The sequence below is a fragment of the Streptopelia decaocto genome (assembly GCF_964273445.1).
Source record: "Streptopelia decaocto genome assembly, chromosome: 4".
Classification (NCBI taxonomy): Eukaryota; Metazoa; Chordata; class Aves; order Columbiformes; family Columbidae; genus Streptopelia; species Streptopelia decaocto.
The window spans coordinates 8,044,740-8,061,309 of record NC_138658.1 but is presented as its reverse complement, the minus strand read 5'-3'; the positions used below and the strand labels follow the sequence as shown (position 1 = coordinate 8,061,309).

The following is a 16,570-nucleotide window of genomic DNA, read 5'->3' as shown; positions in this document are numbered from 1 at the left end:
GCGCTTGAAGAAGTGTGTCTGGGCTCTGCAATATCTATGCTCTTCCTCTAAGTTCAGTCTTTGGACATTGGGGAAGAAAGGGAGCCAAATTTGGCTGTCCTTTTCCAGAAATTCCCCAGGTAAGTTTTGCCTGCACCTGGCCCTGTGTGCCCACATGTATGTTCATACACTATCAATAATCTCAGCTGGGCTGCAGGAGTGTCTTCAAAAGAGTTTCCCTTCAAGGAAACACACAAGCCCTTGGCAGTTATGTGACTCTGCTGTGTATCTAATACTAACTAAATCCTTGACAAGTGTTTTCTGGTTTTGTTTTGCAGGAAAAAATCATTCCTATTTTCAGCTCTGTATGCTGCCTTTATATTTGGTGGTCGGCACCTAATGAACAAACGAGCAAAATTTGAACTGAGGAAACCACTAGTGCTCTGGTCCCTGAGCCTTGCCGTCTTCAGGTAGGCGTTTCTTCACACCAGCTGCCTTTGACTGTAGTCTATGAAGAGGGTTTGGGCTTCTTTACATATAACAGCACTGCTAATGCGACAATAAGCTCACCCAGAAATGGCATTTCTTCAGCTCTTCTATTCGGGGTTATGTCCTGATCCACTTCTCACCATCAAAATTATTCCCTTTGACTTGACAGATCATGCGTTGATTGAGAAGGAGGGAAATAAATAACCTTCTTGAAGAGCAAAGGTGAAAATAAAGTGGGGGGATGAGAAAAAGTGCATTAAGATGTTAGTCTTGTTCTCACTTACTAGTTAGTACTACATTTATATGGGTGCCTATATGGAATATTTAGTCAAGACACTGATTTCCATTACAGTGAGGTAAACCTAAAGTCACTGCTTTAATGACAGGTAAATTAGGTCACTGTAATGGAAATCAGAATCTCACTTCTGGTTATTCCATCACAAAGAGCTTGTGAATGTAGCAAAAGGGAAGGCTATATTTTAGTGATGCACATCTCTCTAGCTGTGTGTTGACACTGTATCATCAAGTGTGGGGAAAGCCGGGGTCAGATTCTTGATAGTTGCTGAAGTCAGTAGAATTAAGCAACCTGAATTCCACTCTATCTGCTTGATATACTAATTTTTAATGGGGCTGAAGATAAATGAAAAACTGCTTATAAAAATAGCCCTTACAAATGAACATTTCGTACAATTTACTAATAACAGTACACAGAAGACCTGAAGATTTTTAGTGCCTATTGGGAGTGTAAGTTATAGTTCATAGCATAGAAACCATTTGCAAACCATTATCAAACACTGATAACTGAAACTTTTTCTAATATCAATATAATAATTACTGATTGTATTAGTTCACAAGTACATAGAACAGGTTTGCTTACTGAGCAGCTGTGAAGGGTGCATGATTTTTCACAGGATGGGAATAGTTTGAGCTGAGAGTTTCTACAGAGTAAAATAAAGCAGGAATGGAGAAGTTTGCTTGTTTTTGTGGCTTTTGCTTTTTTCCTCCAAAATTGTTCTATCATATTGGCACTTTCTAAAACTCTAACAGGGAAAAATAAATTGTATTTCTGTATTGTCTCATCCAGCTAGGACATGCTAACAGAAGAACTTTATGTTGACTTGATTTTAACAGTCCATCAGTACTTTAAAATAGATATCCTGGTGCAGACAAAACTCTGAGCAGTCTGGATAACTATAAGAGCCAGTTGTAACACTGTGAAAATGTATTATTTCCATCTGGTTGCATGTGATGCTATACTTATGGCTGTGTGTCTAATAAAGTTTTGCTGTTAGGGCCCTGTAAGCAATTGCCTTCATTTGTTCCAGAAACAGCTGAATTTCGGCAGCTGTTGAATTGGTTCCTAAATGGCATGTCATTTGTGGATCAGTTTGTAAAGTGATTTGTAGCCAGCAGGATCCCAAAATGCATATTCCAATTACACTTTCTTATTGAATGTAGCCACTAGCAACTAGCTGACGTACGCAAAGCATTTGTAGTTTAATTCCCAATTTGAGGGGGAGAAGCATAATTTCAGAACTGTCCTTTGCAGGTGTCTAGGATGTATTTAAAAATAATATTCTTTTGAGATGGGTCTGTGGCCGACATTCACAGTGTGGGGTTTTTAAGCAATTTCACTAATTAATTTCCTCCCATAATCATAAGCGATACACTGATCGACAAATAGCAAGAATATGCACTGCACTGTGAAAGTGCTGTCTAGATGGACTTTAAAATAAACGTCTTGATTACTTGCTGGTTGGAGTTTGCCATCATAATCATATGAAATAGCTAATTCATGGCCAGTATGAGCTGCTGGCTGAAATTTAAAACATGGACTTGGTGTTTTTGAAGATGCACGTTGCCAGGATGAACCTGCCACAGCGGCCACCTCTCGCTGTGCCCCACGTGGGTGAGCTCTAGTTGTGCAGATGGGAAGTAGTGGCCGGAAGGGTGCGGGTTGAGAGGGATTCACCATGGCGGGGTTTGCTTCCTCCATCAATTCAGATAACAGCGTGCAGGGACAAGTGTTCCCCTGGCACTGCAGAACTCACGCTTTCCTCTGCACATCAGGAAATGAGACAGCAGGGTGGAGGGGGGGATGAACAGGAGCGTGAGGTGCTTGGACTACACAGAGGCTCTGAGTATTTAAGCTGCTGGATTTGCCAATGGAGACCAGTTGCTCATGAAAATTATATGGCTGTGCTTAGAAAGCTTTGCTGTTCTGAGGGGCTGAGTTGTATGCAGACGGGTCAAGTAGAGAAGGGGAAAACCTCTGCACTTCCATAGTAATATGCAATCCCATACAAAACCAACTCAAACACATTTCTTGCCTGGAAAACAGAGGAAATGCAGAATATTCATTAAAACCTGAGATGAAGACTTCTTATAAAAAATGTTAATTGGAACATACATTTTGTGATGTTTCACCACCACTGTCCTTTCTAGGGGTGTTGGTCACTCCCAGCCTTATTGACTCTATTAGCAAGCTGCACTAGACCTTGAATGCTGTAAACTTTCCAAGTAACTTGGATATTTCTGCTTCCTCTGAATGTCAATTCAAGTAGATTTAGATGCCAGTGTTCTACCTGTAGACTTAGTATGGATTCACGAAAAATGTTCTTTAACTTTAAAAAGACTTCCTCTTTGGCTTTCTGGGATGCTAAAATGCTGTGACTTTTAAGATACCTCATAGAAATTCGAAGTAATATGTATTTGTCTGCTGCGAGGGTTGTAGTGAGGAAGAAAAACCTGCTTAGAGAGCCCTCAGTGTTCTGCCTCAAGGTTAGTGTCAGGCTTTTTTTGGAGTCCTTGTTTTTCTCCCTTCTAGCACTCCTACTATTTTATCTGCTTCAGGTATCCTCAGGAATAGTAACATTTAGCAGAGGCTGGAAAGATGTGGTTTGGGACTAAAAAAAATAGAAAAGGAAATTGCCTATCAGGCACTGACATGGTCTTTCTTCAGAAAGTATCCCATATGCCTTGCTTTTGCCAAGATAATTTAAATGTGGTAGCGGCTACAGCAGGAAACTTGCCATGCTTATAAATAAACAAAACAACTACACCACCCTACTGGGCTTGCTGAGCATTTAGTAGCTTGGTCAAGAGTGAGTTTTATGTCAACATTGGCAGCCAGCAGGATTTCTGAGGCAGAAAAGCAGCTTTATTTTCCTTTCAAAGCATCAACTGGTTTTGAACATTTTGTCTCTGGAATAAGGTTACCACTTCTCAGTGAAAACTTCTGTAGGAGCAATGACAGTAAATCTTGCTTTTCATTTGGAAACCACTGTGAAAACATGATCTTCTGAAATCTGCTGAGAAATTAGTTTGGGATATTTTTCTTAGGTTGTTGGGTTGGGTTTTTTTCATTGTTATTGGGTTTTTGGTTTGGTTTGGTTTGTTTTTTCTCCCTAGGAGGTTTGTTGACTTGTTTCAAGCACTGAAGAATTATTGTTGTCTGAAATTTTTTTCAGTCTTTTGTTGTGTTGTGTTTTCTACACTTCAATTAAGTGTTCTCACCCACCCTGGTTATGTACTGAAGTCCTGGGGGAGCAGCTCTGCGCTACTCCTCGTCAATGGGAACCTGCTCTTAGGAAGCTGACACAAAAGTTCATTTTTCAGTCTCATAAGACCCCAAGGAAACTGTTGCTGGTTCACCTATACATGCAAGTGACAGTCAGCCCTGTATTTCTGAATATTTCCTGGGGTTAAAAATCTGCAAAATGACATCAAACCTGTGTTGCCAGTTTTAAATTCATGCCCCTTAGAACATGAAGTTAGAGTCATCCGTTGAAATTTTTACTTGGAGTATATTAAAAAGTGTCGTGCTGGCATCTCTAGGAATCAGCAAAGCTGAGACCAGGACTCTTACAGAAGGATTTGAAGTCATTAATTCATTTTTTTCGTTACATCTCAGCTGGATTTTTTGGTTCCTTTTATGGGCTGCGGAGTCTGTGTATGGGTAGCATCGCTACCAAGGAGCTTAAACATGTATTTGATCGCCTCATCCTCACACAAGACAGCAGCGTGACACCGTTTCCACTTGCTCTCTGTCCTTAGGGGGCTGCCAACAGAAGTCTCAGGGTCAAGGCACTAACTAATAATAGTAAAAGGTTGTCTTCCCTAGGAAATACTGTCACGTCAATACAGCAGATGAAGACATCCAACGTGATGCGGTCATTGTGGGCAGAGGCTGAGCCTGATCGTGACTGGTGCAGTGTGAGGGGGGGACTGCTCTTTGTCCAGCCAAACCACACAACCATAATGCAATTATCATCACCTGAGATCGCTTGGATTCGAATCCAAATCAGCTGTGCTTTGTAGCAGTGGTGGAAATCAGTTGATGTCAATACACGGTTTCCAAATGTTTTTCTTCCTGCGAAATGCTTTCTCTCGAAGTAGTGGCAATGGTATCGAAGGTAGCTGAAAGGTCACTAGCTGCTCACCACAAAGCTAACCAGAGCCTCAAAAGTGAAGTATCCCAATAGCAACAGATCTTACATATGAAAGACAAAACAAAAAGGCTCACTGGAAGAAGTTGACTCACTTTGCTTTTATGAAACTGGTGTAATGGGTTTGTTCCTGCAAGCACAGCAGCATTTTGTAGGAGGGTTTGGACTTGTTCTGCAGAGACCTCCTGACAAGGCAGCCTGAAACACGGCTTTAGGTGAGGAACTCAGTCCTGAGCTGAACTGAGCAGAAAAGACTGAACGTAAATTTAAAGAAAGGATTTCAATTGCTTGGATTTGTGACTGTGAAATGTATTCTAGTTACCATGCTTATGAGTAGGAAAATTGATGAAAAATGATTCAAATTTACATCCTGCCTCAAGATCTGCCATTCACTGGTACTTTCCAGGGAGATTAAAACGCAACTTAATTTCATATGTTGCTGAGCAACCCATCAAAATCTTAAAATACTCCAAAAATTTATCAAGATCCTGACAAGACATTCAAAGAGAAAATTAATTACTGAAAAGAGCAATATTTGCCAATTTACATTAAAAATAATTAGCAGAAGTTAAGGTGAACTAATAATCTTCTGTCTTATAAACTTAAAAGCAAGTGAATTCCATGTGAAACATTCCCTATATTTGTGTAGCATTAGTGCATACTCTCAGTAGGACATTTCTCAGAACCCTAATTAGTAAAATGCTTAATATATACATACTCAGTAATTTATGTCTGTAGGACCATGTTCATCTTTATGTACTTACCTGATCGTAACAGATATCAGAAACATGTTTTTAGTTACCATTTTTGAGCAAAAGCTGAAAGTTGAGTGAACAGTGGGAATTCGAACTGATTAGAGAGAAGACAAAAAATCCCTTGAATGAGATTTAACAGTTTAAGAAGAAAACATTCTTTTCTGTAAGCTGAACTGTAATCCCAATGGGGAAATACAAACAGTGCTATGTAGGGTGAATTTATACATTGCAAAACAAATGCTAGTTACCATTAAAAAAAACAGTGTAGAGGTGATAAAAACATGTAGACTAAGAGGAATAAAATACCATCAAGAAGAGGTATCTCAAATATATACCTTATTTATTCCAAGTAAGAACATCCCATGAAAAATATCTTTATTCCAAGAATTGTAATTGATGCCACATGACAAAATGCTGTGCCCACCTTCTGAAATCTCACCTCACTTTGCTGTTACTGCTGTGGATTCTATTGTGTCCATCAACATAATTTTGAATGTAAACTGGTTTTGCTGTTTTTACCTAATAAGGCCTAATCAAAAGTAAACAAGGATTCACTGTGTGACCTGGCCGATGCTACTTTGCAGAAGAAATGGATAGGACTGGCTATAAATTCCTGTGAAAATCTCATTTCAGTGCTAAACTGGGCCTCCATTCTTTAGAAACTTTGTGTTTTTTTCCTCTGGCTGTTTGTTTGCTTGTTTGTCTTTATTGCTGGAAAACTAAACATCTTAGCAAAGTGAATTCAGTGCATTTTTTAGGAAGCAGCTGTTGTGCTCAATTGCCCCTATTCCCTCCCCACTCTGGCAATCCTTGGGTATGGACAGTCAGTTTGTCACCTGGAATTACATCTTTCTCTGAGATCACCCTGCCCCAGCCCACGGGAGCCCTCGCAGGCTCAAAGCAGAGCCCCCCAGGAGTGAGACTTTTCCTCTCCATTTTAAACGGGGAACAGACTGAAAAGTGTATTTTAGGAATAAACAACATCTGTCTGCTGGCTTAAGAAGAGAACTGTACTAGAGAGAAAGTAGATAATGCATTCGGAAGAAATCAAGCCTCCCATCTGTCCCCATGTGGTGGCACTTCTGCAATTTACTCATCCTCAGTACTTGGTTTGTGTGCCTGGTAAAAGATCCTTCCCTGTGCAGAAATGCCTGGGGAACAGGAATCTCTGTGTATTTTCTCTTGAGTAAGTCCCCAACAGCTTGTGCTTGTTGGAGACAGCGGGAAATAGAACACTGAGAGGTGTTAACTTGCAGAACCTGTCAAATCCAACATTGCATCTGTGGACGAGCGTGTTAATAAACACTGCGGAACCGAGCGCTGCGCACACGCGGGGTCACACACGGGTATCGAGCCGGGGTTTAGCGAAGTACATGAGGAGTTTAACAACTTCCAAATAAATGAGCATCCTCATGCCTGTACCATTCGGCATCTTACCTAGGTTGCTGAATAAATAAAATATACTTATTATTTACCAACTGTTGGCGAATCCCTGAGATCTGAACTTCTCCAGACACTTGCAGGAGTGCTGCCTGGGGAGGACAGAATGAAAAAGGAAGGTCAGTGTTCTGGGCCTGTAAATGCCATTAAATTTATGGATCTGAGCAGCTCATTACAGCTGTATTATAACTTTTAGCTTCTTTAAGCCTTCTTTGTTCTGTCAAATGCTAGCCGTTCCCTGTAACTTAGATTTTGCTTGCTTTGTTATCTGCCTGGTTTACAGCTTTAGTTGTGGCGAGCTCCATTGGCTAGCTGGATTCTCTGCTAAATCTTTTACTTTATTACTTTTTAGCTTTATTTGCTGAGGATAATTTCAAATTCCTGATACATACATATATTTCAATGCTATACATGACAGTTACTCCATGAACGTGATACATTTGATCCTTTAAGTATCTTTAACTTATCCTGCAGAAATAGCTAAGCCACTTTTTTTGGATTATCTTTTAAATCACTGCAATATTACAGTTATTCTAAAATTTTCTTGAGATAATGTTGGATGCTGAGAATAATTTCAGTAACGACACAGGAATAAGTGCAAATGCCCCTGAAGCATTCATTGAGGATTGCTTAAGAGTTACACTGTGCTTATGAATCCTTATGGGCTACTTTAGAAATCCTTAGATGGATTCTTTAATTCTTATGAGATTTCGCACCAAACACAGGGCTTAAATTGAAAATTGTGTTTGGTTGTTTTTTTTTTTTTTTTCTCTTTTTAGTAATTCAGCCACATTCCAAACTTGCTGAGATAAATATCTAAGAACTAGGAAATGTTTCCGGACAGAAAAATATCTCAAGTATACAGCCTTCACAGGGTGCCAGGGATCTTTAACTGCAACGAAAGTCCAATTATTATGTAGTGATGGAAGAGTGAGTTACTGCTCAAGAAATAATAGCTTTCATCAAGAAATATTGTTCCTGCAAGTTCCTGCCCTCCATGTGCTGGATAATCAGGGAGCAGCATCAGGTAACAGCACATTGAGGACAGCAGCAAGACTGGATGATAGGTAATTACTATTGATTAGCTTGTAACTGACTCTTGGGAAGTCGGATGAGACTCAGGGATGCGTGGGTACAGCTGAAAAATTATTTTTCATTCGTCAAAAGAAAAACAGTTCCATTTTTCAGCAGTGTGTGGTTACATGGGTGTCCCTGTAAGCAACCTCTGCTATTCTTTCATGTTCCTGGGGTAATGATTGAGTGCAGCAGCAATCTAGCCCTGGCATTTGTTTTTCTGCTATGCTTTGTAAGTGGTGCAGGTTCTTCCACCAGCTCACAAAGCGTTGTTTTATTGATTATTTTTGTACTCTGCTCCTCAGGATTGTCTGAATATAGCTAATCCCCATCATAAAGAAGGCAGGTCCGGGGAATCAAATTGCATTTCCTGGAGAGGGAATTCAGCTCTGTGAGGAGAGACTGGAAGGCGGTAGCTGTGGCAGATTGATTTTTGTCCACACGTATAAATAAGCCTTCCAAGTAGTTGATGCAGCAATTGGCAGAAGTGTTGAGCCTGCCACTTTAGCACGGGAGAATCAGATGGACTTTGCTCTGCTGTGGTGTTAATGTGATTAAAATCTCCAGATGACAGTGTCCATTGATCCGGAGCCCTGCAGAGATGTCGCTGTTTGGGTATGCTTAATGAGGTCCCAGGAGAGGGAAGGAAATAGTTAAGCCTGGTTTTCTTCTCAGTTTTGTCAATAAAAGGAACAAAGAAATAGTTTCGGGAGCCAGGTGAGTTGTGACCAGGAAATCTGCTGACGAGAGGGAAGGACTGAAGGGAGTGGCCCCATGTGGAGCGATTTATTGCCAAGGAGGACAAAAAAGACTGATGCAAGGAGCACAGGATCTGCCCTCACTTGAAAACCACAGAGTGAGCTGTCACTTTAATATACCTCATTTCCCTCCCCAAAATTTATCACATGGGAAAGTAATAACCACCCAGACATGTATTCATATGCTTATGGGTATATAAACCTGCACAAATGATATATTATTTCTTAGGGCCATGTAAAATATTTGCACAATTTTTAAATTGCTCAGAGCTGGCCTGGCTTCAGGTTCTGGTCCCAACTGAAAACTCAAATGATTTGCATTGAAGAGCTTGCTAAAGAGACATCTGGATCAGATACCGTAGAAAGGTCTGAAAAGCAGGGCTTGTGTGCTTGGTTCAATGATGGGAGGGTTCTTTTAGAGATGGAAGGGGAATTATCTCAAATTTTGCTTTGGGATTTTGATAGGACTGAACCCAAACCTCAAAGTATGCATAAATCTATGCAAAGAGAAGCCTTTTGCCAAAAAGAATGATGAAAACTGCAAAGATCAGCACAAGTTTTGCTCACACACATGGTATTGAGACATAGAGCGCCCCATTATAAAACACTTCACTACTGCTGACCAGCAGGTTTTAGGTGAGCACCACACTGAGAAAAGCATATGTTATTCCTCATCTTCCCCTTTCCTTTCTCTTAACAATACTGTGGCTTGGACTCCACCCTGAATGGGACTCCCTCACCTTCAAGGAGGGTGAGGGAGGACTGAGCTACCAGACCCAGCTGTTCTGCTTCCTGGTCAGGAGATGGGCAGGGGGAGAAGTTGAGGAGCATTTGGGTAGCAAGACGGTAGAAGGAAGATTTTGCTGTTGGGGCTCGTTAAATTCTTGGTGTTCTTGTGCTCTTGCAGAGATGGTAACTGTTAGAGTAAGTATGTGTTGGAGGCCTCCAATTCTGTTATTCAGGGCAGTGGATTATATATATAGAATATGTACCAAGCATATATAATGGGAATGGTACTTAATGCAGCATTGGTACTGTTTCTGCTCCATTCTCAACCATATCCTAAGTATATTTCCAAGCTTTGAGTCAGTCTTGGGATTTTCTGTCACCCTCTAAAGGAACCCTATTTGAAACAAAATCCAGCCGAGTGCTGCAAACCAGCATCTTTAATGCCTTTTGAATGGTTTTGCAGAGCAGAGTGAGTAGCTGCTCAGAGCACGGTGCCACATTCTGAACTGTGTAGTGCCAAGCCTGGCTGGAAAGACTCCTGCATTCCCTGGTCTTCAATTTCCCCGTGGGGACTGAGAGCAATTACCTTGTCTTAGGTGGAGGGATGGCTATTTTAGCTGCATTCACCAGTCTGGTTAAACAGCACAGCCTGCCCATGGAAGCAGGGCTGGAGCAGCCAGAGAAGCCGCAAAACTGCTGGGGAATACATGGGTACCAGAGCTCAAAGCAGAGGAGCCACAGGAGATGCCCATCGCTGGTTGTCACATGTGCCTCCTCGAAGAAAATGAGCGTTTTTTCAAATAACGTGTTCCCTCAGCTGGAGAGGTTAAATTGCAAGTGGGAACAAAACCATTAGTCATTTCAAGCTTTCAGGGAGTCTGGGAAGCTAAAAACATTTCTTAGTCTAAAACATTTTTGAAAATCGTGCTCTTAATTGCAATAGTTTAGTCATTGTGAAGAATATAGCTACCTTACGGCCTTTCAGATGATTGGGCTGAAAAGGATGAGTTGTGTGTTCTTTTTAAAGAATGAGATTAACGTAAGTGCTCTTAAAAGACTGTTCTGTTAACTTTTGAAATCGTGCTTTTATATGTGTTCAGTTACCATAGGGAAAAGGTACTTCATGGGACCAAGGTGCTTTTTCCATAGGTTTTTTTGTTCCTGCCCATTTTAAGAGAATAAATAATGGTCCCAAATAATTTTATCAATAGCCTAGGCCTTGGAGGACACAGGTGCACAAGGGAGTTACTGTGCTTTCAGTTGTCTGCTAGCAACTGAATTGTGGTAACTGAGCATGTGGTTATCTAAACACAGTTACAAATGGGTAAAATATGGTAGCGTTAACCTCCTTCTCTAATATTACAATTTTACACTAAAATATAGTTTTGCGCTAAAATTGCCATAGACAGAATAAGCACGTAAATAGTTGCCATAGCTCATCAGCACCGAGGAAGACTCGGTAACGTTTTCATATCTGTGCCCAAAGTTAGTTTCATTAAAGGAAAATACAGGAAAATGATACCCAGTGTGTGACTGATTTTTTTTTTCCCCCAGTGAAACGCAAACCATATAGAGCAGAAAGGAGTTCAACTTAGATGCACAGTAACATCATGATAGTCCTAAATCCCAAACATACAAAAAGTGAGCATTGCAGTCCTCTGCAAGGCTGACTTTGAAATAATGAGATTTTTTTTCCTTTTTACAGTGAGAGTTTAGTTTTCTGGCTTCATCTATGGCTGACTCACTGGTTATATCTTCAGGCTTTTTCTTCATAGAGTTGGGTAGATAGAAGCAGCCTTGTAAAATTAACTTCCCACAGAATCAGTTGTGTTGAATGGGATTAAATACCTGCATTTTTGTAGTTTTACCAACCAAGGGCATTAGTAAAGGAAAACAGGAGGTTTTTTAAAGAATATTGCTATTGAATTTTCCACCTCACTAGTGTGTTTTTTTGTACTTGCCCATGTCGCAAGGAGTTAGGCCTTTAAAGGCGCCCTCCACTGTGCGTTCTGATCCATACCTGATTTTCATCTGGAGTTCACTGGTGCAAATAAGGAGATCAGCAGGGAGCATTAATACAAACCAGCCACAACAACTGCAAAAATTCCATGAGGGAGAAGAATCCGCATATTCTCTCTAATGGCAGGGTCAGCTGCTGGGGTCTGGTCCTTCACAAATTCGGGGGTGGGACAGTGATGGGGAGGTAGCGGCAGGGATGCTCTTAAAAGTCACTCCATAGGTTCACATTCTCTGTGGCTTGTGTTCATCTCTGTCAGGCCAAATCCACACTGGTATTTGCCTAATAAATCCAGAGAAAACAGGGGAAGCAAGAGTCTGACCGAGTCTGTAGAAGGCATGTGTTACTCTTATCTGATCTTCCAGCTAATTCAGGAAGTTTTCAGCTCTTTGTGTTTCTAGGACAGCACAACTTTGTATCTCTCTGCACATCACTCTGTATTTTTAAGTCTTGAAAGCATGCTGCCAAAATATCAGACGTGCAGACAATGAAAATGGGATATTAAGAGGTGTAACGGTGGCTTTTATGTCTTTAAACTATTTATCTTTGAAGATATAGGTGTACCTCGGGTAATTAAGATGGAGGGTTTGGGACTTGAAGGTTTAGAGAGTAACTTTAAAAAGTGAAAAGAAAATCTATAGTAGGTCAAAGGACTCTATGAAGAAAATTCCTCCTACTGGAGCATGTTTACTCTTAATTCAATAATACTGTTTTCACTGATGCAGGGTGAGGTCAAAGCTCTTCCTGCTTACATCAAACAGGCCTCTTGGGCAGGGCACTGAACCACAACTCGTGATGTTGCACATAATTTCTTATCCTGGCTCAGACACAGATTTTTGACAGGACACTTAAATTTCAGTTTGCCTCACCTCTCCGTCTTTGAAATGGGTCTTAATGCTTAGACACTTTACAAGGCTATCACAAGAGTAAAGGCCATTAAGAACTGTGAAATACTCACAAATACAGTGCTAAGGGCCTTAAAGATGCCAACACAGACAGAAGTCTGAAAGAAGTGAGGTCTGAATGTGAAGAAGCCCCAACTTACAAGCAGCTTTGTACTTGGCAGTTCTTCACATAGGGACGCCTGAGCTAAAGCGTTTGCTGTCCTGAATATGGTTGAGACATTGGTAATTCTGGATGAGCCCAAGCTGGAGCTGGTAGGTATCTTGGCTGTTGAAAAGCAGACAAGACCAAAATTTTTGTATGGCAACAAGGTCTCCTCTGTGGAGAGAATGGAGGTGTCCTTTCCATCACAGATGGATTCGATGAGGAGACGGAGTCTTCCAGGGAGGTACCTGAATCAGTTCTAGGAGGTAAAACAGGGAAATGCTTTACAAGTGTTTTATAAAAACAGTCCTTCTGCAGGATTAGGTCTCCCTTTCTTCATCACTAACCTTGGCATTGCTTGAAAGCACTTCAGAAATGTTTAAGGGTGAGGAAACAACAGCCTAATTACATTGATTTTCTTTGCTATTTATTTTTAAAATAATAGTTGTGCTAAATTCATCAGCTGTAATTTGAACAAGTGTCTCCCTAGGATTTCAAAGTAATTCACTATTAAGAAGTCTTCTCTTTTAAATGCTTATAAAATGCCTCATAAATGTTACATTTAGAGTTAAGAGAGACCAAATCCATAGTCAGTACTACTCTTTTTCAAAGTTTATCACTTAGAATACCATATCACTGTGTATCCTTCAGTGACCAAGAGACTGATTTATTTAATTTGGAATATATAGCCCTCAGTTCCACAAACCTAGCAAAATATTTTTAATAACCAGGTACAGACTTACAAAGCTGTTTTTTCTAGTCAGTTATATGTATGAATATTTCATGTAGGCTGTCCTTGTGTCACATTGACCATTTAGGACGTTGGGTACCAGATCCTTTTCTAGGCTGCTTTTCTGTGAGATTAGAGGACATGTCATATTGCACTGACTTAGCCACAGCTCTCATTAACTCCTTGAGATCAAAATAAGAGCCATTAATTCCATGTAGGTCACTGAACAACAGCCAAATGGGATCTTTTAGTCTTTGCCCACATTTCATTTGTACTTAATGGCTGTTTTCCAAGTGCATGGTTTCTCAATGTACAGTAAGAATATAATGATTTTGCAATCAAAGATATGCCTAAAGCAACCTTGTGGTTTCTACATGTGTTTAAATATGAGAAGATCCAGGATTTTATGGAACTGCATTTGAATACAACCAAGGCAAACTAAGACGGGAGTCGCATCTGAGATAACATTTAGGTAGTCCGACAACCCTTTAGTGAAACTATATATTAAAATTGTCAGAGGGTTTATTAATTCCTACGCTCTTCTTTTATTCCATCTGTAAAATCTAACCTTTTGTTTTGTTTTGTTTTGAATATTTCACCATCACGTGTTGCACAATGCCCAGGGAAGGTAGTACTGCTCCTCCCTTTACTCTGCAAAGCTTCCCAAGTCAGGTATGGATGAACGTGCACATCATTTGAACAAAAAAAAAAAAAAGTGAAGAAGTGATCAATTTAAAATAGAAGAAAGGGAGGAACAGCTGCAGTGAAATCTCACCAGTCCACAAACACCCAAGAGCAGCTTGGGTGTCAGAAAGCAGAGCAAAGCAATTGCAAATTCTGGTGGGTTGTGCTGCTCCTTTGCTACGTTCCTGCACACATCCACTCCCTAGGAAGGGGGGCCTGCAGGACCCACACTTACTCTCTGTGATACCGTGTGAATACATGCCTGTGGACACATAATTGAGTTTGAGGAAACTTAATTAGCCAGGAAGCATATTTTTCACTCACCCTTTGCATCCATATGCTGGGAGGTCAGTGTGTGGCGGCCAGTCTCGCCAGTCCCCTCCCTGCGGTGGGGTGAATGCCGGCTCTGTGGTGCAGGCTCTTGGAGAGGCCACTCTTATGGTTTTAATTCCTTTCCCAGACTCAAAACTGTCTGGCACATCTACCCACACAATTATTTAGGAACAATTGGCTTTAAATAAGCACCCAGGCACCAGTAAAAGTCAGTAGGCTGTTGGTCTCTAATTCTGGTCAACCCAAGCCAGACCTTAATATCCTTTCCGCATTTGAAACCACCCGGATAACCACTTTAACCTGGACATTCCCTTTCTTTTTGGCTCAACTGTAAAAAGAAACTACCCTCACTACAGCAATATCCTGGGAGAACCGGAAAAAAAAATGTTTGATGGTCTTTTCTTTTTGACACAAAGGTTAGCAGTTTCCCAGAGCAGTCTGCTCCTGTGGGACCTGAAGCCACCACAAAACGTACACACAGATTTTAGGTTGGGAGCAGTCCAACGGTTCATTAAATCTTCCGTCTTTCCCTCTGGTTTGATAGTATAATCACCACAGCAACAGCAAAACAGCAGGCACCCTGTGATCTGACTACCTCACCTGTCTGCACAGACAATAGTTTAGGTGTATCTTCTTACAATACTGCTGTATATACAGTGTGTGTGGTCACTCTACAAATGGATGTTCCCAGAACTCCTGCCCTGATTGCTAGGTAGGAGTTATCCTCATGTGCTTCCTCCCTGGAAAGGGCCATTTCCCAACACTGACCTGCCAACTTTATCTGAAACTACCTAGTAAAAATTCTGTGGCAAGCTTAGAAAAACCCCTTCCCTTGGCTGGTTTGCAAGGCAAGCAGCCCCTTCAATGCTTGCATCCTGCAGAGATGTGTGTCTGTCTTTTTAGTCAGCAAAAACTACTGTTCCTTCTCATATGGCCAAAGCAGAGTTTTGAGGCGGACAGATAGAAATCTCCTGCAAACAGTTTCATTTCTAGCTCCAAAATCCATCAGTTTTGTAAGAAAGCTGTCACCCAGCCCTGTCCCTGCTGCCCCAGCTGCTTGGTGCACATCAGTGATGGGCTGGTACTCTGGGACCACGTCTCATGAGACTGCAGAAGGCAAGCGTGATTGTAAAGAAGCTCGCCCTTACCAGGTGGAGAAGAAAAGATCCACAAATACTTTCAAAGAACTACAAAACAAACCTGCCAGTCATGTTGCAACATTGCTTTGTTGCAAGCTTGTTTTAGGAATTAATCAAAGGGCACAGCAAGCAAATGGCTGAAAGATATGAGGCGTTCCTTCACATCAAGAGGCACCACCTGCTTGATAATCAGGAGTTTCAGAGTTTCTTTACTGATTTGGGGATAACTGCCCTGTTGGGGACTTCAGAGCTATCTGATGAAGGTGGCTTCAGCTGCATTTCTTTTCAAGAAACCTGGTTCAGAGAGCTGTTTCTCTTACAGATCCTTCCCCATGCATTTTCCCAGTATCAGTTCATATTTTACGTTTTCTGTTACTTGGCTAAGCACTGAAATATTGGGTTGCTCTTTCACAGTACCTGCTTTCTCCAGGTGTGCTCTGGGACTGCCCTGCTGCTCTGCCCTGTCAGACCGAGGGCTCGCTGTGCATCCCGTGCTGCTGTGCCCCATCGTTAGAACCACAACTCCTTCCTCTTCTCTGAGGACCTCAGGTTTTAAATCAGAAGGGCGCAGAAAGGCCATTTCACTGTGTTAAGAGACCAGGTCTTCAGCAGGAGAAGGGAAACTTGATATGACCGCTGAAATACTCCTGAAGAGAACAGAAAGGTGAACGTGGTTTGATTTCTCATGAAGGAAGGTGTAGGAAGCTCCGCATTCTTCACCCGCTGACCTTTAAACATCTATTTTGAACTCAGAGTGCTTCTGCAAATATTTTGCATGCTGAAATGAAAAAAAAAATATATAAAAATAAAACAACCTGCTTCCCTGTTTTCCCATTGCTATGGTACAAGCGGGCTGCAGTCTGAGGGCTGTGGCTCTGCACGTAAAGTGATCTCAGCTGTTCTCCCAGGAGCACCCTCTGTTCCATGTGGTTTCACTGAGGAGGACCA

General features: G+C 41.3%; 1 protein-coding gene across 1 annotated transcript in view; it reads left to right on the top strand.

The window, feature by feature from the left end:
* Window positions 1–16,570, top strand: part of ELOVL6 (ELOVL fatty acid elongase 6) — a 76,584-nt gene that overhangs the window by 51,065 nt on the left and 8,949 nt on the right. The window contains exon 2 of the mRNA XM_082050942.1: window positions 318–449. Coding sequence (XP_081907068.1) covers window positions 318–449 — 132 coding nt within the window. The remainder of the gene's footprint in view (window positions 1–317; window positions 450–16,570) is intronic.